General features: G+C 44.9%; 1 protein-coding gene across 1 annotated transcript in view; it reads left to right on the top strand.

Moving 5' to 3' along the window:
- Positions 1-26,924, top strand: part of VARS1 (valyl-tRNA synthetase 1) — a 34,007-nt gene extending 7,083 nt beyond the window's left edge. The window contains exons 4-31 of the mRNA XM_063291292.1: positions 93-243; positions 523-659; positions 2,031-2,106; positions 3,158-3,258; positions 3,994-4,121; positions 5,146-5,310; positions 5,988-6,069; positions 6,992-7,111; positions 7,200-7,308; positions 7,415-7,503; positions 8,527-8,617; positions 9,134-9,258; positions 9,471-9,574; positions 10,868-11,026; positions 11,998-12,088; positions 12,546-12,651; positions 13,707-13,777; positions 13,864-13,989; positions 15,307-15,411; positions 17,548-17,616; positions 18,398-18,476; positions 18,590-18,717; positions 18,835-18,990; positions 20,428-20,637; positions 21,401-21,512; positions 23,418-23,593; positions 25,921-26,070; positions 26,697-26,924. Of these exons, the coding sequence (XP_063147362.1) occupies positions 93-243; positions 523-659; positions 2,031-2,106; positions 3,158-3,258; positions 3,994-4,121; positions 5,146-5,310; positions 5,988-6,069; positions 6,992-7,111; positions 7,200-7,308; positions 7,415-7,503; positions 8,527-8,617; positions 9,134-9,258; positions 9,471-9,574; positions 10,868-11,026; positions 11,998-12,088; positions 12,546-12,651; positions 13,707-13,777; positions 13,864-13,989; positions 15,307-15,411; positions 17,548-17,616; positions 18,398-18,476; positions 18,590-18,717; positions 18,835-18,990; positions 20,428-20,637; positions 21,401-21,512; positions 23,418-23,593; positions 25,921-26,070; positions 26,697-26,765 (3,285 nt within the window). The 3' untranslated portion in view covers positions 26,766-26,924. The remainder of the gene's footprint in view (positions 1-92; positions 244-522; positions 660-2,030; positions 2,107-3,157; positions 3,259-3,993; positions 4,122-5,145; positions 5,311-5,987; positions 6,070-6,991; positions 7,112-7,199; positions 7,309-7,414; positions 7,504-8,526; positions 8,618-9,133; positions 9,259-9,470; positions 9,575-10,867; positions 11,027-11,997; positions 12,089-12,545; positions 12,652-13,706; positions 13,778-13,863; positions 13,990-15,306; positions 15,412-17,547; positions 17,617-18,397; positions 18,477-18,589; positions 18,718-18,834; positions 18,991-20,427; positions 20,638-21,400; positions 21,513-23,417; positions 23,594-25,920; positions 26,071-26,696) is intronic.

The raw sequence follows: 26,924 nt of genomic DNA, 5'->3' as shown, positions 1-26,924 counted from the left end.
GGGTCCCTTAGACAATTAAGGCATCTAACCAACAGAATAAATAAAATAGCATGAATAATTAGCTTCCTCCTACTTTCGGGTGCCTCCCCCAGGTCTTCGACCAAATCCTTCGCACGTCTTTCACCAATGTTACTCGTTGGTTCCTGACGTGCATCAACCAACCAGAATTCCGCGCTGTCTTGGGCCCAGTGAAGTTGTGTGAACAGGCCCCAGGAGGAGGTATTCCCGAACTGGACTCCAAAGGTAAGCCTTGCCTGTTGTTGGCCTCTTTTCAAATCCTTGTTAGTGGGCTGAGGACAGAGTAACAGCCAGGCTTCGGTGTTGAGTCTGATGATGTGTGGACCCAACTCCCGCTGCCTGCATATAATGTGAGGACTAGCACCTTGCTGGAGACAACCAGGTTAGTAGGTACGGTGGGTTTTTGCTGTGCTGCCTGCCTCAGAAGGACTGAGCAGTGGAAAGCTCTGAGTTCACTCATCTGTATTCTCCCCCCCCCCCCAAAACCACTGGCTGGCTCTGAAGCTGAGCTGTTGGAGAAGAAGCAGCCTCAAGAGCCCCCTCAGAAAAGCGCATCACAGCTGAAGAAGGAGGCCAAAAAGAAAGAAAAACTGGAGAAGTTTCAGCAGAAGAAGGAAAAGAGTCAACAGCAGCAGGGAGAGGTAGGCCTCGTAGAAGGAGAACGGGGTTCAATAGGCCGGAAAAGCGGGACTCAACCATTTCAGCTTGTGTCTGCGTGTGTGTGTGTGTGTAGTGTGCTTTTTCGAGCTTGAAATACATTGCCTTCCCAGCAAAGCTGCCATGCTGGGGGGAGATTCTGCCCCGCTTGCAATACAGATGCTAGCTTTCTCCATGTAGTATACAATGGTGATAGACATCCCCATTTATCTGACATGGTGTTGGATGTGTATTATATGGGAAGGAGATCAGATGAGCTGCTTTTTTACTCTTTCTGCTGCACAGATGGAGGAATTCTGTCTCCCCCAGGACTGGGATGATACAGCATTTTTGCTAAGAGACAGCCTGTACGATAAGAAAGGTTGTTTCCATTTATCGGCATATGTATTATTCACGATGGTGACAAATGCAGATTTTTAAAAAAAAAAAAACCGTGCAAGGGCAGGAGCATTTTAAAAGCTTCCTGGAATGTTTCTTGCCCTGGTGTTGAAGGCCAGGTAGTGGCTACAATTCAAAGAACAGGGATGTGGAATCTTTTGGGGGCCAACTACTCTGTTTGCAAGTATGTGGCCCAAATTGGATGGGGCAGGCACTCAAGCTAAATTTGGATTTGCATTTAAATTGCATGAAAATGAAATTAAAGAAGTGAATTTGCTCCCCCAGGTATTTAAAAGAGTCCCCCTTTCTTGGGGGAGATGGGCAGTAATAGAAGTTTGAAAAACCAATAAACAAATAAATATTTGCCCCTCTCTGTCATTTTAGCAGGATTTTATTGGTTGCAGATTGCGTTTCCCAGGCCTAGAGAAATACTGCGGCTGGATTGTTTCAGAACTAATAACATAGGAATTTAGAGAATCATTTCCTCAAGTGATTTTTAAGAATGGGAAGTACATACTGTATCAGATAAATAATTTTCTTAATGTGGCCAGCGTCTAGGAAAAAAATCATACCAGAATAGTGTTCTATTCTTTCCATGCTGCCTGCCTCCCTATTTATTTATTTTGCAATAAATTCTCATTCTCATAGACCAAACTCTGTTGGAGAAATAGAGAAAGATAGATAGATAAATTATAGCTTAACTGCTGAGGTTCTTTTTTCCATCTGTTTTTTTCTGGACCCAGCTTTCTTTTGTCTTCAAGTTTTGGATTGTTGTGCTTTAATTGGATATAATTATTATAAATAGGTGGTGGTGTTTTTTTTGAGGGAGTCAGTTCAGTTTTCAGTAATACAAAGAAAACAATTGTGGTGATGTATGAGGTTTAAAATGGCAGGCTGAGCTTAAGGGTCTTGAAAATGGAGTGCGGGGAGGATGATCGTAGTATTTGGAGTTGATAAAGCATCCTGATTCTTTGCAGAAGAAGCCAAAATCTGAGAAGAAGGATCTCGGTATCATCACCTATGATATCCCCACCAAACCGGGGGGGAAAAAAGGTAGGTTGGTGCAGATAAGGGGTTGGACAGCTTCACTGTTTGGGAGACCGTCTCTTAACCAATCTAATGACCTGCCTTGGAATTGTCATCTCAATACGTTTAGAGGGGACCAAATTCCACTCAGTAGCAATGTGGCCTTCATCTTCAAAAGCTGATTGTGCTGTAGTCAAAATGGTGCTCTCCATCGCTACATCTGGCAAAACTTTAAGGTGTTCAGACGCACAAAACTTCTTTAGAGAAAAGAAGAGGCCTGAGTGTTCTGCTGAACGTAGAAGGTCAACTGACCGTTGGGTTAAACCAAAGGTGAAAATAACATAAAATATCCTAGCAGAGTTTTGGGCGGGCTGGCTAGAACAGTGAAGAGAAGCGTTCCACGTGGCGACGTTGTGTTGTGGAATGCTTGTTTAGATTTCAGAGCTGCAAAGAAGACCTACATGGAGGGGGACAGTGTAAAAAAAAGTGAGAACAGATGAGACATGGGGGAAAAACACTGATATTCAAATCCGCCTTTGCACTACTATTTCTTCTGTTCTTGCACAAATTGATCTGCTGCCCTTCCTTAGAAATACTTCTAGGGTGGGTGGCTTGCTGTGGAGGTGAGCAAAATTTAAATGCCCTGTTTTGTGCTTGGAACAGCTGTTCCATTCAGTGCTCTTCCAATTCTTCCAGAAATGTTCCAGGCTCAAAACATAAGCTCGAAATATTTGTTTCATGTTCAAATCAGGGCATTCTGAGGTTGGACTATTTCCAGAATAGTCAGAACACTTCATATAAGGTCAGACTAGCTGGTTTCAAGCATTTCAGATTCAGTATGTTTTACAACCATGGACTTTGGACCAAAAGGGTGGTGATGCTCACAGTGGTTGACAGCCATTCTCCAGGGTCTCTGGCAAAGACCTTTGCCATCCTAACTCCATGAGACCCTTTGCCTTTCCCTTCTTCTGCCCTGGTGTTCTCCAGATGTTTTGGATTATACCCCACGGTGGCTCATGATGAGTGGTGGGAGCACGCACTCTACCTGTCTTGCACTCAGAACCTTTTTGCTTTCCAGATGTGACAGGTCCAATGCCTGACTCTTACAGCCCGCAGTATGTCGAAGCTGCTTGGTACTCTTGGTGGGAGACCCAGGGTTTCTTTAAGCCAGAGTATGGAGTAAGTATGGGCTGGAATTACTGTAACCTGGGATCTCTTCATGAATTACTTTGCCCAGATGGTGTCATGAGTAAGGATGGCCAGCAGGGGGCTCCCATCCAGACTGTCAAGCGCATGCGTAGCACTGAGGAATTGGTCAGCCATTCAAAGAGACACAGATCGGGACCGCCTTAACCCTTGGGGGTTATATGTCTGGGTTTTCCCCACGCTTCTTCAGTTTGTTAGGATTCCTGTTAAGTACTAGCAATAAATATTAGAGACCAGTTCCATGTCTCAGTGTGTTTCCTGGTTGTTAGGACAGATGGGATGAGCTAAGCTTCATTAGGGCTTCCTCCTGAGCATCAGCCAGAACATAATGCTTTGCATTTAGGCAGTGTTCTTTATTTACTGTAACAATGTACAACTAAAAGGTACTTCACACCTCCCCTAGATTCTGTCTTACCTCCCCAAGGGAGGTACACCTCACAGTTCGGGAAACTGTGCTCTAGAAGATCCCTCTTATCTCATCAGATAGTCAAATCTTACAAGTTCTCAGCGTTCCATGATACCTCCTGTGATTCTACCCATGTTTAATGTGTTAGTGTTCCAAGTTGGATAGAATCACACACTAGTGCCTGCCCCTGACCCTGTGGGATGACTTCCCCCTTGGCGGATACATTTCTTCATTTGCAGGCAAGGCCCTCCTGACCACAAAGCCAAGTTTCACCTCTAAGTGATCCTTTCTCTCCTTCTCAGCGCCGCAGCATCTCTGAGCCAAACCCCAAAGGCATCTTCATGATGTGTATTCCTCCACCCAACGTTACCGGGTCGCTCCATCTTGGCCATGCCCTCACCAACTCCATCCAGGACGCCCTGACTCGATGGTGAGATCTCTCTTTCTGGGGTCATCCCACCCCCTGTTGTTACACTGGGCCTTCTCAGTCTTTTGCTAAATTTTTGGGCAGCTCCTCAGAGTCCAAATGTATCCTTTTCAAGCACAATTCTTGCGGAGTTCTCTTTAGTGAAATTAATAGGGATGAATAGGAGGGGGTTAGAAGAATTATAGCAGCGTACTGTGAGGAAAGGTTTTCTAACGAATGGAGCAGGCTAAACCAAATTGAGACATAAAGGAATGTGGCAGCAACCTTGGAGCTATCTCCAAGTCCCCCATGAGGGGGAGATGGGCGGTGAATAAATTTATAAATAAATAAAAATAAATAAAATCTCACTGCAGCTTCTGCAGCTTCTGCTAACTTTTATCAGGACATTCCTATAGCAACCCACGAATCCCTCTATTCAAGAGGTTTGCTCCCTCCCTTCTTCCTACTAAGACAGTGGTTTTCTTCAGAGTAGATGAGTAGGACAGAGAGGAACTTGAGATCTATTGCTTATGAATATGTATATTTGCCTGCATCATATGAATATGTATACTTCTATCGTTTCCTTTTCTGTAACGTATAAATATCAGTGCATTTCTTTTGTCTGCAGGGGAGGCACCCACCATCTTGGTGAGGACCCCTCTGCTGTGCACTGTATCACTAAAGACCGCGGTCAGCCTTGATTATTTGTGCTTTGAGTCCTGTGTTGATTCCACAGTGCTATTTTCTATTCAGAACCCAGATTTTCCCTTCTACGTTACGGTGAAGATTTTATGATTCTAATGAGCTACCTATGATTCGGTGAGGAAGTGGGTCTTTTCCCTGAAAGCAGAGAAGTTTGCAGCAAGCTGTTTACATCATGCTCTCCTGAATCTTTATCAGTCTGGGAACCCACTTCTAAATCCTCTTACCCTTTCTGGAATTATTTGGCTGTCTGTGTGGTCTGATTCCACGGGCTTGCCGATAAGGGTGCAGAAAGTTTGAAGACCCCTGGTCTAGAGAGCTTCCTGCTCTCACCCGTCTCTTGCAGGCACAGAATGAGGGGAGAGACCACCTTGTGGAACCCCGGCTGTGACCACGCGGGCATTGCCACCCAGGTGGTGGTGGAGAAAAAGCTTTGGAAGGAGCAAGGGAAAACGCGGCATGACCTCGGCCGTGAACCATTCATCGAGGAAGTCTGGAAATGGAAAAACGAGTGAGTCTTTTTGCTGTCTTTCTTTTTCCGAGCACCTACAGATGAACCAGGATCTGGAGAAATGCTTCCTCCCATGTCAACTTGATAATTACCAATATTTGAATCCTACCTAATCCTGCAGTGCTCGGTGGCTTGCAATGTACAGAGCTCAAAACCTCAGTAGAAACGATCCAACATTAAAGGAGAATCTACTGCTGTCCTAATTAATCTTCCTAATGGCTGGTGGAGAAGACTGTCTTCACCAGTTTCCTGGTCTCAGGACCAAATGGTGGAGACCCACCTGATCTCAGAGAGATGATGTTCCAGAATGGGGGTGCTGCTATTCAGACTATCATTCTCTGGGTCCTGGGCAGAGAATCTCATGGGTCGGTAACCAGTACATCTTCTTCCTACTAGACCATGTAGAATAGATGTCCTCCACCTGAAAGGAAGTAACAAGGATCTTCAGGGGCTATCCTCTAGGACCCACCCATGCCTAGGAATAAAATTAAGAGGCAACTGGAGAAAAATGCTTCTTGTGTATCTCCCCTCCCCCTCCCACTTTTTATAATGCATTCTGGCATGCCTTTATGTATTTTCTCTAGATTTCGTAAGCCATTGTGGAAGTTATAATACCAGTCGCATGCCTTTCCAGCGATACGCCACAGGCCGTATGTTTCCTTCTTTCTTCTCTGCAGAAAAGGGGATCGGATCTACCATCAGCTGAAGAAACTGGGTTCCTCCATGGACTGGGACAGAGCTTGTTTCACTATGGACCCTGTAAGATTTTGATCAGAGGGAAAGAGATGTGTGGGGTCACTGTTATAACTCCTATTAACATTGTTGCTTCTGTGGAGCCCTTGGTGCTCTCTGAGCCTTGTTGTTTTCTTGCAGACGTTTCATGGCCAGACTAGGCAACATCTTCAGTGCAAAGAGGGAGTGGGCCTTGCTCTCAGTTTATACACGGTGGCTTGCCCTGCTTGTGTTGGTGGGGGTGTTGTTCTCTCCTTGGGAGTTCTTTGCACTGAAGATGTTGCCTAGTCTGGCCATGAAACGTCTGCAAGAAAACAACAAGGCTCATAGAGCACCAAGGACTCCACAGTTCAACCCTGAGCTACAAATACTCAATTGTTGCTTCTGTCATACACACTTATCTTGGGGTAATTCTCACTGAACTCCATGAATAGGATTGGACAATAGGGAATGTCTTAGGGAGGCTTTTCCTGGGCCAGGAAAGGATTTGGAAGGAGAAGGAGAAGAAGATCTGCTAATGCCATTAGAAGGGACAGGGCTGAAAAGTTTTCATCCACTTTTTGCTCAATTGTGGGGTCGTCTTAAGGGCAACAATAGGAGGGCTTTGCCGCATGGAGGACTTGCTTAGCCATTCTCACCCTTCCATACACCCCAGACAAATAAAAATTCCACTGCTGGAAATTGGCCTTTGCTACCAATTTCAGCAATGCCATGTTTGAGCTTTGGAAGTCATGTCTGGAACTTACATACCACCCACCGACTGTGCATTGCCAACCCCCCGTTCAGGCAATGGGGAAGAAGAATTGCCATCCATGGGTGGAAGGGAAGCTCAGGTATGATAGCAATTTTTCAGTACAGTGCAAAAGCAACAGTTTTTGCAAGCTAGAGAACAAGAAATCATTGGGATTTTTATGTCAGCTGATGGATTGTGCTCTTGTGTCACCAACAGAAACTCTCCTATGCTGTCCAAGAAGCTTTTGTCCAATTGCATGAAACAGGGATCATCTATCGAAGCAAGCGCCTTGTCAACTGGTCATGCACCCTCAACTCAGCCATTTCTGATATAGAGGTGATTAGGGTGGAATAACCTGTTTCATGGATCGGTGTTTGGCTAAGGGACCCAGATCTGATACAACGTCCTGTCTCCTCCTTCCCAGGTGGATAAGAAGGAATTAACAGGCCGGACGCTCTTGCCTGTCCCGGGCTACAAAGAGAAGGTTGAGTTTGGGGTGCTGGTCACCTTTGCCTACAAGATCGAGGAGTCAGGTTTAGTATGACTTTCTTGGTTGATGGTTCGACAGGAGTTAGGATCTGGAGTTGGACTCTTGGTTGGTTCCGTTCATCCACGAACCTCCTCCATTTTCTTTGATAGATGAGGAAGTGGTGGTAGCTACCACCCGTATTGAGACAATGCTGGGAGACACAGCAGTTGCAGTCCATCCCAAGGACCCCCGATACCAGGTAAGGAAAATATAACTCTGTAGTTTTGATTGGGACAGGCAGCCTAGTGGCTTCTCAGATGCTTTGAATGACAGTTCTCCAAATGCCTGACCACCAGCCAAGCCATCGGGCTAGACAAGGCTGTGCTAGGCTCTCTGGGTGAATGGCTGCCTTACTGCAGAAGGGGTCAAGGTAAAAAGCTTTGGAATGGGGGGGACTTGAAAATAAATTTTTAATATTACTACTTCTAGCTAATTTACTTACATAAGTGTTACATCTTCCCAGACAGACCCAAAAGGCACATGCACTGATGCCCACCCTCTCAGGTGTTAGTTACGTCCCAGGTTTATCCCAGTTGAAAATAAACAGAAGTATGTGAACAAAAAGAGGAAAACTACCAGCACTCTTCCCTGACATTTACATGCCCATCATGAGTCACATGCAGAGAGAAAGAGAGAGATGGTGGTGTGAGATTGGTGGACAGCAACATCTGGAAAGGGGCTGTAAGGGCTTTGATACCTATGGAGTTCTGGATTCAGAAAGTGGAACTGAGGACATGCTCTACAATAGAACCTGATTTTTCCATGGCTGGCTGCTTTCCCAGATGCATCATTCAGTATGCCCAGATTGATTAAAGCTGTGCTGGTTAAGAATTTGGGAAGTTGCAGTCCCACTGTATCTGGAGAAGAGCAAGTTAGGGAAGGCTTCCTGTTGCTATATTCATTGCCCCAAGAATGAATATATGGAACAATGAACCTGCTTTACCAATGGAGCAGGGGCCATCTTGAATCATGGAGAATTGGCATCAGTGTGAGAGCAGAATTCAGATATAGGATAGCTTGAAACCAAAAGCTCTTAAGTAGAGATTGAGTGCTGTATCAGCAGAAGGAACATCAGAAAAAGAAGATCCTTTAAGGATTGAGCAGGGGATGCAGGATGCAATAAACTGGAAGTTGCAGTAGATGATCTTACCAGACTGTTGTTTATCTGGATGATTTTGGATTCTTCATTAAGTCTCTTCCTTTGATGTGCTTTCTCTTCTAGCATCTGCACGGCCAGAAAGTCCAACATCCCTTCACGGGACGGCTTCTGCCCATTGTCTGTGATGATTTTGTAGATATGGAGTTTGGCACTGGTAGGTTTTGGGCTGGCATCAAGCAAATGCGGCAAGTCCTACTTGAGAGGATAGAAGTGTTGGTGAGGAGCTGCAGTGGAGAGTCTATGAAGAGGGTGGAAGATAATCTGTGACGTAAAGCAGTCAAATTATGGAAGTGGAATAAAATGAGAAAACCCTGAATAAAGGAGGAAGCGTGTGTTAATTAGGATTAATGAGAGAAGAGTCAGGAGGAACAAAAATGGGCAATTATAACTTGGCATTCCCCAACCTGGCTCCCTTGGATGGGTTGGACAGTTGGGGGGACTGAATGCCAACCCATCTGACGGGGTCTGGTTGGAGAAGCCCAGAGTACCTAGAAAGGCCTTCCACTAGAAAAGAGAAAGACATCCAGCAAAGCTTCAGGTCTTCAGTTGTCCTTTGAATCAAAAATTTAGGTGTGGAGTAGCTCCAAAGACCACAAACCAGATTCTAGGAGGACATAATCAGGCCAGAGCATGAACTGAAATGACCTTCTCCCCTTCTTGCTACTTTCAGGTGCCGTAAAGATCACCCCAGCTCATGATCAGAATGACTATGAGGTTGGCCTGCGTCATGGGCTCGAGTTCCTCACTATTATGAATGAGAATGGCTATCTCATCAACGTTCCTCCACCCTTCTTGGTACCATTGGGATGCATTTGGGAGGGAGGGTGAAGATCAAAGGATCCCTTTAGTCTTCTCTCTGTGCTGATTGGGATGGGCTTAGTCTTAACTGGAACGGGTCTAGTATATGGGGGTGCCTCTAACTGTGCTAAGGGATTGGACAGAGGTGACCGTTCTGTGCCTTTCAACTTAATAGCTGCTTCATTTTCATCTCCTTGTCCTCCTTCCAGGGCATGAAGCGTTTTGAAGCCCGTCAAGCAGTGCTAGAAGCTTTGAAGGAAATGGGACTCTTCAAGGAGGTTAAGGACAACCCCATGGTGGTACCAGTGTGCAGGTAAGTCATCGTTGCAATGTAGAGCAGCCTTCCTCAGAGGTGGTCAAATCATAATTCCCAAGAGAAGAATGGCTGAAAACAAAAGAAGACCCACTGCTTCTCCTGTCCTCAGTTAGTGGGTCAGCCTTCTGGTGAAAAGTGATGCCTTTTTAGATCACCACTTGAGGAATCTTGGGGAAGCCTTGGACCTTCTAGATTGTAGAAACAGCTGAGGGTTTCAGTCCCTCACTGGATCCCGAGTTGTAAGTAACTATTCCCTTGTTGCTAGTTTCCTTTTGAGGGCAGAGTGCTTGAGTTGGTGGGGTTGGTAACTTCAGATGCTCCTAAAAACAGCAGGTTATCCAAACCCATTTCAATCACGTTTGTCTGAAGTTTGGAACTGAATGAGGCCTGATCATCACATGACAGGAAGCAGCTTTGGGCCAAGAGACACCCTTCTGATCACTGTGGTTCACATAATGGCTTTGGATATCTTCAGTCATGGTGTCTTTCAGAACCAGCCCTGTAATGTGGGAGGTAGAGAACATCGTTCTGCTGTCCTGTTCCAACCTCCAGGATTAATTCTGGCAAGGAGCATTGTTAAGAGTACGGTTTTGCCCCATGACAGTTAGAATCGTGGCATGCTGCAGGACTTCTGCCTTCATCTTCATGTTTTTTAAGCTGCTGTTTGAAGCCATATTGAGTCCAATTAAAACACATTGAATCCTCTGACTTACCAAGGGAACCATCTGCCCAAGGCCTCCATTTAATCTATTCCATGGTCAAGGTGAATTCTCTGCATTCCTTTATCGTATGGCCTTCCCATATGGAGGGAAGGAACTGAATAGGGTGTGTGTAATTGGGAAGTGGAGGACTGAGAAAATGGGAGGTGAAAAGTCTTGTTTTCTTAATGAAGATTGGATGGGTAAAAGGGCTTTCCATGTGAAGAATGATCCTGTTGAGCAAGACAGGAAGCACTATGTTGAATTGGAAAAGTCTTCACCACTCCGTGAAGGTTGCACAGGTAGTCCTCATTTAGTGACCACAATTAGGACAGGAAACTGGGTTGTTGAGCAAAGCAGTTGCTAAGTGAAACTGCCACTGTACTTACGATTCCTTTGCTTTACAGAACTGCAAAGGTCATAAATGCAAGAATTGATCACAAAGTTACTTTTTCATCACTGTTGTAACTGCAAATGGTTGCTAAACAAGGCAGTTGCTAAATGAGGACTACCTGCAGTTCTGTTCTAACCCTGTTGTTTTTCCGGGGTCTCAGCTAACTTTCTTTTCGGCTTTCTCTTCTGATACTCCAAGCCGCTCCAAAGATGTAGTGGAACCCCTGCTGAAGCCCCAGTGGTACGTGCGCTGCGACACAATGGCCCAGGCTGCAGCTGAGGCTGTGCGCCAGGGTGATCTGCGCATTGTGCCAGATTTCCACCTCAAAACCTGGTTCAATTGGATGGACAATATCAGGTGAGGTACTTACGTAACACCTACTGTTGTGACTCTACTGGTTCACGCATCATGCATCACATAATTAAGCCTTTATGTGATTTGTTTGGTTTTTGGCTTGGTGAGCTGTGTGAATCCACCTGTTGTGACTTAATATTGTGAGTGAGCTAAGCTACTCTGGCTTCCTCAGGAAGCGGTGATTTAAAAAAAAACAAAAACGGTTTTTAGCGATGTATCCATAGAAGAAAATCTCTGTCGCTCAGGGTTGAACTGTGGAGTCCTTGGTGCTCTCTGAGCTTGGTTGTTTGCTTGCAGACATTTCATTACCCAGCTATAATTCATTTTATTGTGAACCGCCCAGAGTCCCCCTTTTTGGGGGAGATGGGCGGTGATATAAATCTGAATAAATAAATAAGCAAACTAGGTAACATCTTCAGTGCTTTACAGACCTGCGAAGGTCATAAATGCGAGGATTGGTCGCAAAGTTACTTTTTCATCACTGTTGTTAACTGCAAACGGTCCATAAAGGAGGCAGTCACTAAACAAGGACTGCCTGTGGTTCGGTTCTAACCCTGTTGTTTTTCCAGGTTGTTTTTCCAGGATACGTGGACTTCAACTCCCAGAATTCCCCAGCCAGCATGAAGTCCACACATCTTAAAGTTGCTGAGGTTGAAAAACACTGAGTTATAGTTTAGCGTGCCATGTTAACACTGTCAGTTGTGACTCATTTTCTAACGAGCAAATTATATAACGTTAAATGTAATTGCGTACCCAAATTTTGGCGGCTGTTACAGTCATTCCAGCGGCTTCTTCGCCTTTTCATCCTGCCTAGCTTCCCTTCACCAAAAGGAACAGTTCATTTGTATGCTGTTGTCCCCCCCACCCTTTTCCCCCTATATCTGGATGTGCGGCACAGGGTCTTATTTTTCAACTTGCTAAAACTGTTAGTAATTTTGCACTGCAGTTTTGCTAACTCTTTCCTTTTCCTGTAGGGATTGGTGCATTTCTCGGCAGCTCTGGTGGGGCCATCGTATTCCAGCGTATTTTGTGACTGTTGATGACCCTTCTGTGCCAGCAGGAGAGGTGAGATTCCTGGGCTGCTTGGAACGCATGCTGGTAGAAAGGGCCTGACTATCAAGGAAAAGAAATTTAATAAATATTTGGGATATTGAAATGTAAATACAAACCTCCATGTGTTCTCTGAACTCAAAGTAATAATGGGGGAATGGTGTTGGCCAAGATTTTTTTTTTTCATTCTTTTCGCTTAGACTTCCAGATGAGACATTAAGGACTAATATAAAATAGTCCAAATTTGTAAACTTAATTTAATGTCCAATATTCAGATCTAGTATACATAACTCTTTCTTCCTTGAAGAAGGATGTTGAGGGTGACTAAGGACAGCGAACTATGATGGATATTATTTTTTTTAGACTCTGGGCGGCTTACAAAATCCAGGAAACAATATATATGTAATTTTGAGATTTTTAACAATGAACAAGGCTTTTGTTAATGGGTTACTCACCTTCCCACATTTTGCAGGATGTGGATGGCAAATATTGGGTGAGTGGCCGGAGCAAGGAAGAGGCAAAAGAGAAGGCGGCCAAAGTCTTCAACGTCACCCCGGATAAAATCTCCCTCCAGCAAGGTAGGGCGATCGGAAGTGGGGAGTGCATTGGCAGGGCAGTTATGAAGCAGTGTCCACCACTGCCTTTCCTTTATTGCCACCTCAAACCAAAGGCTGACCCCCACCACATGTGCCCTTACAGGAAAGAGGGTGGGCAATCCGAATTCTGTTTTTAATTCATTTAAGGTCGGCATATGTTGGCTTTCTATATAGGAACATTGCACCGTAAGGATGTATAGGTGGTCCTCGTTTAGCGACCACAATGGGGGCTGGCAACTCAGCCATTAAGCGAAGCGGTCGCTAAGTGAAACATGATTTTACTTCAGCTTTCCTTTGCTTTAGAGACCTGCGAAGGCAGTAAATGCAAGGCCTGGTCACAGGGTTACTTTTTCATCACCTTGGTAACTGTGAACAGTTGCTAAACAAGTTGGTCACTAAACGGGGACTACCTGTAATTTCCTTGCAGCTCTTGGCTGCATTAAGTCATTGCTGGCTGGGGTATTCTGGGAGGTGAAGTCCAGACATCTTAAAATGGCTAAGGTTGAGAAACACTGTTCTAGTCTATCAAAGGGGTTAGCTCTTTCTAGTTAGCTCCTAAAACTATGCATAACCAAACCAAATTCCCTGTAAAGGGCTCTTCAGAGTCTCAGTCAACACCCTTGCCAGCAGTCTCTCGATTTCAGGTCTTGGAACTGGAGACACTGCAGCTTAAACTAGGGACCTTGATCCAGCTAAAGTTCCAGCATTTGAAGCACTGCCTAAACATCATCTCTTCTCTTCTCCACCCTCCATATCACAAACCTTCTATTTTCAACTCAACTCTAGGACCCTTGCAGAACAAAAGATCCCCCTGCTTCTGCCCAGATGTGGTGGGATGCAACTCCCAGAATTCCCAGCCAACCTAGCTGGGTGACCCAGCCCAACCCAACATCTCTGGAGGGTCCCAAGGTTGGGAAGCAAGGCTGTGAAATACACTCTTCCCTTGACAAAAACTGAGCTCCGTAGAGGTTAAACATGGACAACCAAACACGGCTCTGATCTGTGTCCTCTGTGTCTTTCTTGTGTCCTGCTTCCAGATGAGGATGTCCTGGACACGTGGTTTTCCTCTGGTCTCTTCCCTTTCTCCATCTTTGGGTGGCCCAATTCGGTAAGTCAGTGTGTGAAGTGATGAGGTACGCGTGTATTTGTTTGCTCTTCAGACCTCGCTCACCCTTTCCAACTTGTTCTTTCAAGAATGAAGATCTTCGGGTTTTTTACCCTGGAACTCTCCTAGAGACCGGGCATGACATTCTGTTCTTCTGGGTGGCCCGCATGGTTATGTTGGGCCTCACGCTGACGGGGAAGCTGCCCTTCAGAGAGGTGAGAAATAAACTTCCATTCCTCCCAGGCGGTATGAGTTCTCCATGTTTGCATCGCTCCTTTTGGCTGTGGCCAAATCAGGGAAGCATCAGTTGCAAGAAAGCAATCTTCTGTGTGCTATAGAGTGGGCTGTCCGATCTAAAAAAAAAAGGAACTAGTCCTCCTTGAGGCAGCATGAAAACCTTGAGCCAACTAAAGCTCAGAAACCACAGGATAAGGTTTGTGAAGGTGAAGACACTCTTGAGTTGAACTCGGTGACTATGTGGGCACCACCGTGTGGCTTTCTTGGCAACAGTACCAGAGTGGTCGGTCATTGTTTTCATCCAGGATGTTTTTTGACTTCCCAGTCTAGACCAAAGCGCTGATATTCCCTGGGTGGTCCCATCCAAGTATTAACCAGGCTCAACCCTGCTTAGCTTCCCCTTGCTGACCCAGCTTTTCAAATATAATTCCATCTGTTTATTTATCTCTTTATTATTGATTCTTACTTCTGTGCTGGTATTTGATGTAACTTTAGCCCTCCTACTCTCGAAATCATGAAGAGAAAAACCAAAAACTTGTTGAAATTCCCAGCTATATACCTAATCGTTTCTGAACTTTACTGAAAGTCTCCCTGAGAGCTAGAAACTTGATATCTTTTTTTTTTTGAAGTTGCAGTTGTACCACAGTTATACTCTGCTTGTTTTCAGGCCCATACATGAGCACATATTCTGATTCAAAAGGTATCATTATAGTGAACCCTTGATTTAGCAGACCTTGGATTTGACAGACAAATTTGTTCTTTGTGCATTTGTCTGTTAAATCAATGTTTTATTAAAGTAACACCATTTACATCAAACAAGTAATTGCACAAAGGATGTAAATTGATGCAAATGATGTAAATTCAGATTTAATACACAACCCCTCCTCATGAATGGTCTATTAAACAAAAAATTTACCACCTTTGATTATTTCCTTTGTTTCTAGGAAAAACTCTGTGAGGGGAGGGTCTTGTGAGCCTAGGGAACTGAACATCATTTAGTATGCTGTGATTTACTGATTTATTTTGCAAGGGTCTTTATAAGAAGAAAGTTGTGCAAAATGAGAGCAAATCTTCAAAACTTGGCTGTCTGAGGCATAATAAATTGTGCTGTCCTGATGCATGTAATACAACATAGAAACATGTGCAGTTGTTGTTCATGAATGTTCGTGCTTAACCCCGCGTTTGGAGTTGATGCTTGAAAGATCAAGGATCAAACCTCTCAGATGGGTTGCCAACCGCTTTGCCCATTTCCAGTCCACCTCAGAATTAAATAACTGTCCGTGCTTCCTTTCCAGGTTTACCTTCATGCTGTCATTCGGGATGCCCATGGCAGGAAGATGAGCAAATCGCTGGGAAATGTCATCGATCCCTTGGATGTGATCACTGGCATTACTCTGGAGGTGACCAATTGTTTGTGGGTTCTCAGCTGGTGGCCCAGAAGATGGAGCTGCACGATGGTGTAGATTCCTGTTGTGGCTGATAGCCAAGAGGCCTGTCTTTCCCCTGAGATTTGGAACTCGATTCTTTCTCAGATCAGTTGGGAACATTTGAATGGTTGCATAGAGAAGCTTGGGCCGGACTGAAGGCAGCAACAGTCAACTGCAGCAACAGCCAGGCCTGTGTTTCTACTTTTGACCCAGGTTGTTGTGGCCTCTATCTCAGGTGCTGCAGGGCTGGGAAGACGTGGCTGCCTTTAGTTTTGCCACAATTCAGTATGATAGACATGGACCGGTTTCTGGAGGCTGCTTTCTTTGACCTCCAAAGGCTGCAAGGAGTGTGAAGGAATGTGGGCAGGGACATCCTGACATTACTAGGGAAAATTTTGTTGTCCTCTCTCCCCCCCCCCCACTCCTCCTCCTCTGCTGTTGTTTGCCTGGGTGGATCAGGAGGATGCTAAAAGATGAAACGAGTTCCTTAAACTTTCCCTAGATTTAAGTCCTCAATTTTGTGTATGAGCCCAATTTTTCATCTTTAAGGGGTGAAGTACATATTTGCCCCTTATCCCTTCCTCAAGAAGGGCCTCTAATTTTTCCCTTCCCCATTCAGGGTTGCTGTGGGTGGTTTGCGACAGACGCTTCCGCGTCGTGAAAAATGTTTCGAGGCTGAGACATTGCAAGTTCAGAATGGGCTGCTTGGACCCCACAAGGGGTGTTCTGATGTTCTTCCAGCCTTTTTGGAAGAATTCTAAGCAGCAAACAAGTGTTCCAAGTTCCAAAGGGGGTTGCTTCGAGCTGGGAACACATCCGATACAGTCAGCCTCAAAATACTTCCTGTGAGCTTGAAACATCAAGTGCAGAATCTTCTAAATGTGAAATGTTCTTCACAGGTGAATTTCAAAGACCTCTCCAGTATTGGGAAGTTTGTTTGTTTGTGTGTTTGTTTATTATTCACATTCCTATTACCGCCCATCTCCCCCGAAAAGGGGGACTCTGGCCGGTTTACAATAAAATTCTCCTTAAAACCTCAACGTCATAAAATCAGCAAATCAACACCTACGGTACTAAAATAATAAATAAATATAAATATGGAATCCGAGTGGCAAATTTCCATTCGGTAGGGAGAACTCTACAAATTGTGAGCTTGTTCCTTTAGGCAATGGAAAGTTTGACTGAACTGGGTAATGTGATGCTGCTTCTGGAGCTGTATATAGGGTGTACCAAAAGTCAGGCCACATAGACAATTTATTATAGAAATTACATTAAATATTCAAATTGCTTCCCATTTTCTTCTAAGCACTTTTTTTACTGGTTTGACGTATGACCTTGGAACATTCCTAAGTAAATATTCTCTGATATTTGCTAATTCTAATGTGATGGTCTCCTTTAGATTGTCTATTGGCCTGTGGGGCCTGACTTTTGATACACCCTGAATATATATGTTTTGATATTATTGTTATGCTTGTTTATACTGTTTTTAATTGAATTTACGGAGGTTGGGAAGTCATTCGCAGTTGGAACAGTAAATAAATGTTCTTGTCCTCTTGCTGATGGGTTAATCAGGGTATTGTCAACCTGGGCAGGTTCTTCAGCCTTTAGTGGGTGGGGACAGACAGAGGTCAGGCAGTGGACCTGCCCCATCTTGACTGCATAGTCAAAGCAAAAGATGTGTTTGGACCTCAGATGTGTTTGTCCGGGAAGGGTTTTTCTCTTTCTGCCCTCCCTGTTCCCCACCTCAACTCAGAGACCAGCCTTTTCTAAGGTAGTGTTCTCTAGAGTGAGGGCTGGAATTCTGAGTTTTGTGCTCGAACATCTGGAGAGCACAAGGTGAAAGAAAGCAGCTGGGATCAGAAGGCTGGACTTGGTTTCACCCAAGAATGGAAGCCTTGCCTGCTGGGTCCACCAACATTCTCGGAGTGGACTTTGGATGGAATTCCTTCCTTCTTTGGGCATCTAATTCTATTAGTCTCCACAGAGCTGGAGGAAGATCACAAAGGAGATTTCTCTTAGTATATTAGCCTTACTGAGCAACCTTTGGTTCTACATTCTGGTTGCTACATCTTACGAAAGACCACCGTTTCTTTCCCTCTGTCTCTAAAGGGCCTACATGCTCAATTATTAGACAGCAATTTGGACCCTGTTGAGCTGGAGCGAGCAAAAAAGGGGCAGGTATATATTTTTTTCTGTTGTCTCTAATCTTTGTTTCATGTTGATAGACAGCATACAGATGTTCCTTGGCTGTATCGGATTTGGCACACTATGGTGTCTGTGAATATATTTCCTCTTTTTCTCAGCAGCTTTAGGTTTAAACTAGACAATCTGTGACCCACTGAGCCATCATTTCAGAGATATTTCCTTACCAGATTTCTCAGTGCCTTCAACAATGGCAGAGCTTCTAATGTACTGGAAGAGTTCTTAAAAATTTAAGGAGAGAGGTATCTGCCTTGAAAGTAGCCAGTGTTGAACTGTATAGCACAAACATCAGGAGTTGACCACAGGAAATGTTTTATGACATTTTGTATTATGTCATTAAAAGTTTTATGATAATTTTTATGTCATAAAATGTTTTATAAAGTTTGCCAAACTTTAATTCCACGGGAGCAATGGGTCCCAGATTTTGAATGCACTCTGTAGGTTAGCCCATTTGAGGTACCTTGGTTCAAAAATTGTTGTGCTACAACGCACCGTTTCACCCAGTTAAAGGTTACAAAGCATCAGTCACAAGAGGTTTCGTAGTATACGGAGAGCATTCAGATGCCACACAAACACGCTCATCCAGAATATATTATTTGTATTTCAACATCTTGGATGGGGGGTCCGCTGAATTACCTGTTCTGGATTTGACACTTTGAGTGTAAGGATTAGCACGTATAATTTAGGGAGAAGGCTTTGAAAATGGAGCAGAAGACTTCTGAGATGTCAGATGTGTGTGTTGGTGCTTGCTTTGCAGAAGTCAGATTACCCGAGTGGAATCCCAGAATGTGGGACTGATGCCCTCCGGTTTGCGCTTTGCGCTTACACATCTCAAGGTACTTTTTCTGCCTCCACCTGAGAGCATGACTCAGTTTTGTAATGGAATTCCTCACTTGGCTTTCATGTTGGCTTCTGTCATAATGTCCCTCTTTTGCTGTTCTCTCTTCAGGCCGGGATATAAACCTGGATGTGAACCGGGTTCTGGGCTACCGCTATTTCTGCAACAAACTGTGGAATGCCACGAGATTTGCCATCCGTGGACTTGGGGAGGGATTCCAGCCACCCCCCAGCCCAGAGGTAAGCTTTCCCATTTTCCCCAGATATTCTCCATGGAGTGGCCATCCATGTTGCAGAGCGTTTATTATTCCGGGTGAGCAGGAGCGCTTCCTTACTCATCAGACTTGTTTGTTGCAGCTCAGTGGCTCCGAGAGCCTCGTTGACCTCTGGATCTTGAGTCGCCTGAGCCATGCCGTGGAGTTGTGCGATGCGGGGTTTCAAGCCTATGACTTTTCTGGCATCACCACAGCAGTGTATAATTTCTGGCTGTATGAGCTGTGTGACATCTACCTTGTGAGTGAGACCTCTGAGCCACAGGACTCTCACCCCCTTCATCTTGGGAGGTGTAATATTTCCATTTTTTTTTAATCCATTCAGTCATGTCTGATTCTTGGAGACTGCCTGGACAAGTCCCTGCACTGTTCTTGGCAAGGTTTTTCAGAAGTGGGTTGCCATTGCCTCCTTCCTAGGGCTGAGAGAGAGGGACTGGCCCAAGGTCACCCAGCTGGCTTCCTGCCTAAGGCAGGACTAGAATTCACCGTCTCCCGGTTTCTAGCCTGGTGCCTTAACCACTACACCATACTGGCTCTCCAATATTTCCATTCCATCTGATTAAAAATAATGCACTATTACATATAAGGTGTAATGCCTAGAGTAATTTCCCCAAGCTGGTGTCTCTTGGATAGGATGGGACTACAACGCCCAGAATTCCAAACTAGATGGGCTTCTGAGAGTCATTGTCCCAGTATATCTGGGAGACCCCCGGTTGGTTGAAGGCTACCCTTGATTTTGATATTGAGCCAATTTTGGAATCCAGGCCTAACCATTGAGTTGATTTGATTAAGTTGCAGTGACAGATAGTGCAAACTCATCTGAGTCTACCCCACAGAGTTGTTCTGAGTTCCTACTACTAAGGCAATGCAAAAACTAGTAAACATTGAAATGCATCATGAAACCCAGGTTTGAATCTGATTCTCTGCCTGGTCACCATAGGTGACACAAATGTTCTATGCAAGTGAGTTTAAAAGCTTGGCTAATTTTGGCCTTCTTTCATTAGCCTGTTTGATATAACACTTTTAAAAAAACAACAACCCAAGCCTGCTAATAAGTTAGTAGCCAGTGTTTCAAAGATGGGTGCAGAGGAGGGGAAAATCTTTGAGATGGTATGTAAATGCAGGCTACTCATCTCTGAATGGGCTAGTAAAAGATACATAACAGAGTTGGGTGGCTAATAAATTCAAATAAATATGTAATTTTAGTACAGGTAGTCGTTGCTTAACAACCACAATTGGAACCAGCATTTAGATCACTAAGTAATGTGGTCATTAAGCAAATCTGGACCTGATTTTATGACCATTTCTATGGTGGTCGTTAAGTGAATCACATAGTCGTTAAATGAACCATGTGGTTGTTAAGCAAATCACATGGTTTCCTATTGATTTTGCTTATCGGAAGCCAGCTGGGAAAGTCAAAAAAAGGTGATCATGTGACTGCAGGACACTGCAATCATCATGAATGCATGACAGTTGCCAAGCTCCCGAATCACGATCACGTAACTGCAGGGATGCTTCAATGGTCGTAAGTGCGAGGAATGGTTGTAAGTCGATTTTTTTCAGCGCTGTCATAACTCTGGACAGTCACTAAGTGAATGGTCATTAAGCAAGTTAAGCTTATTTGCTTGGCTGTGCCACCTTCTACATTTTTATCCTTTTTTTAAAATTTTCCACTTAGGAGTGCCTAAAGCCTGTGTTTGCCGGTCCAGACCAGGCTGCAATTCAAACAGCCCAGAATGTTCTTTACACCTGCTTGGATGCCAGTCTTCGTCTTCTCAGCCCTTTTATGCCTTTTGTCACAGAGGAGCTGTTCCAGCGGCTGCCCCGACGGGCTCCTTCCTCTGACCCTCCCAGCATCTGTGTCACCCCTTACCCCACCACTGAGCAGGTAACTGGGTAATGGAATCTGAAGCTTGGGGCTGGCAATGTTGTTGAGTGCAGTCTAGTCCACCCTGAGGAGGAGGCCAAAGGTTGCCACGGAAGCTCCTTTTCAAGTAAAGCCCAAAATTCATGCCATGGAAAAGAAGAGCACACAAATTGGGTCCCTGCAAAATCACAATCACAGGTACAGATAGTCCTTGACTTATGACCACAATTGGGATTGGAATTTCCACCGGAAGTCACTGCGGTCATAAGTTGAGTCACCACTTGACCAGACCCGATTTTACGACCATTTTAATGATGGTCGTTAAGTGAATCGGTGTGGTCATTAAGTGAATGGGTGTTTCCCAATGGGTGTTTTTTGCTGGAAAATGGCAAAAAAGTCGCAAAACATGATCCTGTGACCATGGGACACTGCAACCAGTTGTAAATGCGAGCTGGTTGCCAAGTGCCCAAAATGTGATCATGTGACCGTGGGAGGGTGGTGAGATGTTTTATGATGCTTGGAAGTGCATTACAGGCTATAAAGCACCTATTCCGAGGCCATGATATCTTTTTGACCATCATTAAACAAACAGTTGTGAGTCAAGGACTACCTATATGATTGTAATAAAACAGAATGATAATGCTGCAAGCTTTGGCTATCCCACGGTATGGTACTGAAAAAGGAAAATTAGTCCTGAAAGGTTCTTCTGATTAGACCATTTCATTTTGGTGTGATACTGAAATTAAAATTAAATCAAGCTGCTCATTCTTCTGTCTTCTTTCAGTTTCATTGGAGAAACGAAAGTCTGGACCACACCATTGACTTCGTGTTGAACATCATTAAGGCTGTGCGTTCTCTCCGGGCGGACTATAACCTCACTAAAACCAAAGCTGACTGTGAGTTTTTCACTGAAGGCATTTCACTAATTAATGAGAAGCTATGAATCCAGTTCTGTCTTTGGCTGAGCTGGCTTGAAATTCTGGAAGTTGCAGTCCTGCCAAATATGGACGGCATTAGTTTGGAGAAAGTTGCATGCCTGAAAAACTAAGATGTGTTAGCAAGCCAGGCCAATTGGCTAGACTTTTGGGAGTTGCTTATCTTGAAGAATCATCAGAGGAGATGGAAGACCTTTTGCATCCATCCAGTTACAAATGTTTTCTGCAGTATTGGTCTTCAGTTGGCAGAGAGTTGGAATAATGAATTTAGTGAATAGATTTGAGATGGGGCCAGTAGTTTGTAACTCCTCCGTTCAGTGTCTGGGGCCAGCAGTGTTTCTCTCCCTTCAAGAAGGTGCTGCTCAAAATTGGCAGTTTTCCCTGCAACATTTTTGGGGTGGTTTCCCCACCCCTGGAAAATAAAGTGCTAAATTAGCATTAAAACCTCTGCTAGCTTAATACCTATTATGTAGAGAGCTGGGAGCCAACATGTAGTTGCAGATGTCAGAAGACAAACACTGAACACCAAAGGAGTAAAGGGAAGGATTAATTTCATCACATTTGCCCCTTCGGCACTTTGATCTGTTGAGTTTTCAATGAAAAGATGTGTCTGACTAAAGAGAGAGACCACCTGGAACAGTGTTTCTCAACCTTGGCAACTTTCGGATGTGTGGACTTCAATTCCCAGAATTCCCCAGCCAACTATCTGAAAGTTGCCAAAGTTGAGAAACACTGACCTGGAAGGCAGAAATTTCAGTCTTTCTGGCTTTCCTGTCCCCAGCAGGCAAGGCTGGAATGCCAGCCTTAGCCGAGGAAGATGCATCACTACTTTTCCTTAAGAACAGCTGGCTCCATTTTTTCCCATCTGGCCTTCTTTTTGGGGGGAATGGTCCAGTTCTTCATCAGGAAAGTGAGCTGTCTCAAGCCTGGGCCTTTTTCAGTGGTTGGGGGAGTTTTACAGGCCTACGTAGAAGGGGCCAATAGCAGTTTCTTCCACCTTTGTTTCTCTGAGCCATCAGTTTGAATTTGCTCCCTCCCTCATTCTCACTTTCCTTGTAGCCTTTAAGTCACCAAGCATTGAGTCTGAGAATGCAACCTCCAGTCACAGACAGGCTGCCTGTCCTTGATCTCAGAGGTCATGACCAGACCAGGAAATCAACTCCACAGGAAGGTTAAAATAACTTTTATTGAGATTGGCTATCATAACACAGGTAGTCCTCACTTAACAACCACAATAAGGACCAGAAAGCTGGTTAAGTGGTGCAGTCACTAAGTGAGTCACCATGTGATCGGACCGATTTTACAACATTTTTATGACAAACGGAAGTAAATCCAGCTTCTCCAATAGATGGTTTTAGCCAGAAACCAGCAAAAAGGTCACAAATCGCGATCACGTGACCACAGGACGCCGCAATGGCATAAATGTGAGCCGGCTGCCAAACGTCTGAATTGCGATCATGTGATTGCAGGGGTGGTGTGACATTTTGCAACAGTCATAAGCGTGAGCACAGGTCGTAGAGCACTTTTTACGAGGCTGTCATAACTTCCGACCGTCACTAAAGGAACAGTTGTTAAATGAGGACTACCTGTAGACTCTGGCAAGTTTGACTGGGCTGTACCTCTTCCTTCTGCTCCTTATAGTTCAATGAATTGGGGAGCTGCTTCCGAACGTTATCTGGCTGTTCTGGAAAGTTTAAAAGTTCCCACCCTTTTCTCTAGGCAACAGCTCCTGCACATCTCCCTCAGGATCTTCCTTGCTGCCTACAATGAGGCTGTAGGGAACGATACACAGGAAAGCAGGACAACCGGTGGGCCCACGCTCCTCTTGGCTTCCCTGACCCTCTTCTTCTGTTCCTCTGTCCCCAGGTTACTTACAGTGCCGGGATCTTGAGACAGCGGAGTCTGTGACTCGTTGCTCCGAATACGTCCGGGCCCTTTCCTCCTCCAAGCAAGTGCTGGTACTAGAGCCGGGGCAAGTACCTCCCTCTGGCTGTGCTGTAGCTATAGCCTCTGACAGATGCACCGTCCATCTTCTGCTCAAGGTACTAGAAAACCAGCAGGCAGCAAAATGGCGGCCAGCAGTGGGGAACCAATGCGATCCTTGGTTTTGGGGGGCAGATTTCTTTTTTCCTATAGTAGGGACAGGGAATTCTGAAGTGGGGGGCTCACATTTGCTCTGAAGGCAAGGCTAGAAGGTTCCGATGAAGCGTCAGAAAGCTCAGTCCCAGTTCCAGCCCTGCCTTACACCGGTGAGTCCATCCTCCTGGGACTTGCACTAGCCATCCCCGCAACCCAGTCTTCCTCACAAATCAGCCTTTCCTTTTTCCTTTGTGTTCCGGTGCCTTACTTTATCCTCCTTAGCTGTTAGAACAAGGAGAATCACGGTCAGTAAATTCAGCTCCAATTACTCACTTTTGTGAAGATGCTGGAGGACATGGGAGCGTTCTGGATTCCGCCAGCCTGTGGAGGAAAGCTTTCCCACACCATCAAAAGGCTGGGAAGCTAATATACTTTGTTCTGTAACATAACATCAGACCTCCATGTTCTAAAGATGGTCTTGCATACCGTTAGACATAGAATTTGCCAGCATCCCTGCTGATATCACTTTATTCCCTCCCCCACACTGCGGCAGGTGATCAAACAAGGTAGTTCGGAGGGCCATTAATCACCTAGGCATCCAGGTGATTGAGCTGGTTCCATGGGGCAAGAGAATCTTAGGCTCATGTTTCATATACTTCACTGCTTCTAAGAGCAGGGAATGGTCTGCCATCTGGACTTAAAATAAGTCAGCCTGCACGTTCAATGCCACAAGTTCTGGATGGAAATGCTAAGACCCCTGATGGAGGGCTTGCCGAAAGAAAATATTCTGGTGTTCCTAGATCTACTGGAGACCTGCCTACATATCCCGTTGTTGCTCAAGTTCACATACCAGAGATTTAGCCATCATTCTAGGCTTTTCCATTTGGGCTCTTGTCAGCTTCCACAGTATTCAGGAAGAGGATGGTGACTGTCATGGTTCACCTCAGATCTAAGGGAATCCATGTATTCCCATAGCTAGGTGACTTGCTGATCCAGTTCTTTCCCAGCAAACAGAAGAAAATCTGGGTCACAGTGTAGAGCTTCAAGGATCCAGCTTCTTAAATCAAAGATCAGAGCATCCTTGAACCAGTATACAACCTGCAGCGACTGGCCACAATTCTGATCACCCAAAAATTGCTGAGCTCCATACCAAAGAGAAGGAGACCATCCGACTGCTCATGTCAGTCCCTCAGGCCAGCTACTGGGTCTCATGATTCTCCTCAGCTCCAAGGCCAGATGATCACCTCCATAGGCAGTACTGTAGTGAGATTCCATTCCCATCCTTCCAGTGTTAGTCCTGCCCTTCCAGAATTTCGTAGCCCAAAGATTCCAGAGAGGTCTGGCAACCCCAGTGATGGTGAGGAGCTCCCTCAAATGGTGGTTCTCAGAAGCCCTATCCAAGGGCAGGGATCGAGGCCGAGAAACCCAGGAAATCAGGATAGAAGAGATAACCCAAGATACCACAGACTTCCTGGAGCTTCATGCAGCATGACTAGGTCTGGGCAAGGTCCAGAAGCTCCACAAGTCCAGCATGTCTTTTTCCTAACAGACAACGTGACCTGATGGCAAATTCTTAACATGGAGCTGAGAAAAACATATGTAAAGCCTCCTGTGGCAGAACATACCCAGGGTATCCAACACATGACAGTAGACTGGCTCAGCTGCAAAAACCTGAACCCCAGTGAATGGAGCTTCAATCCCAGGGGATTTGAACACAGTGTCTTCATCTTCAGGAGACCAGCACTGGAACTTCTAAAGCTCCCATCAATTACAAGGGAGAGCAATTCACCTCATGCTGCCTCACTTAGGGACAAAAGCAGCACACCTTCAGTGTCTACTGAGGCCCTGGAATCCACGACAGACCTTCTTTGTCCGCTGCAACCATTTATGTTCCCCACCATCGCAGTTTTACCCTTCTGATTCTGTATAACCTCTCTCAGTTTTTAAGATGAATAAACTAAGCCAAGGAAGTATGTGAGTTTAAACTGACTTACCAGAAATCATACCCCAAAACAGTGTCCTGTCCACATCTCTTCCAAAACATCCAGGAAAAGATTTCCTTCTCACTTTCGAAGGCTTTTGCAGAAATGGTGGTAGCACTGAGTAATTTGCACATTGACATACGATTGATTGACTGATTGATTGATTGATTGCATTTATATCCCACTGCAATCTGAATTAACATTCAGGTTGCAGTGGGATGTATCTCTTGCTGAGAGTCCAGTGACTCTCTCAGTGCTACCCATTCGTATGCTTGTAGTATTGCTGTCTCTCTGAATTCCCCTGGCAGGGCTTGATTGATGCCGAGAAGGAGATAACCAAACTGGCAGGAAAAAAGGCCGAACTGCAGAAACAAATCCTATTGTTGCGTGAGCGTATGGACAGTCTAGATTACGCTGCTAAGGTACCAACCAAAGTCCAGGAGTTGGATGCAGCCAAGGTAACTCAAACAGGATTGGCATTTGGGGCCCTGCTCTGCCATAAGTCAGGTTAGGGATGGTGCTTGACCTAGTGCATCACCTGTGGGTGCCAAGATTTCCACCAAATTTCCCAAAAGATAGTTCCTTTTGTTGTTGTTGTTGTTGTTGTTTCTGTTTTCCATTTCTGAAATCTCTGTGATCATAAGACATTGAGAGATTTTAGCCATTTTGGGGCCTAGCACTCAGGACTCAGGACCAGAAAAGGCTCTTGGTTTTTTCAGAAGATCCTATGTCAGGGATGGACAATCTTGGTGGCCAATGATCCCTTTTAACATTGTGGTCCTCACTTTCCTAAAATGTGGTGGGAAGGGGTTTAGAAGGTTTTTGAGTTTTACTTGCCTTTTAACCCGGTACACTTATTATAGGCATTTACATTTTTTATGTTTTTCAGCTAAAAAAGGCAGGAAACCGGGCTCCTGGTTTTTAGCAATCAAAGGTCACAGAAAAGAGGCTTGAGGGCCATAGGGTGCCCATTCCTGGTCTGCAAACTTCTTGAGGGAATTGCCAAAAGACACTTCAGAACAGGAATGGGAGGTCAGATACGGATGCTTCACCACCAAAGTGAATTTGTCCACTTTTTTCCCAGCTGAAGCAAAGTGAGACCGAACTGCAGAAGTCAGAGGAAGCTATTGAGAATTTCAAGAAGATGATCTGAAATTGAAGGATACCTGGAGCCGCTTGGATGGGCCGATTCTACATTGGAGGGTTGGGAAAGAAACCTTTTGAGGCAGGGCAAGAGGACCTGTTTCTGTTCAGCTGTTCTTAGTTCATTATATTTTCTGTGAAGACATTAAACTATTTTGCTCAGTTAGAA

This window comes from Candoia aspera, chromosome 2 (assembly GCF_035149785.1).
Source record: "Candoia aspera isolate rCanAsp1 chromosome 2, rCanAsp1.hap2, whole genome shotgun sequence".
NCBI classification, from domain to species: Eukaryota; Metazoa; Chordata; class Lepidosauria; order Squamata; family Boidae; genus Candoia; species Candoia aspera.
The sequence above is the reverse complement of the archived record's forward strand: the minus strand, read 5'-3'. Positions and strand labels throughout refer to the sequence as shown.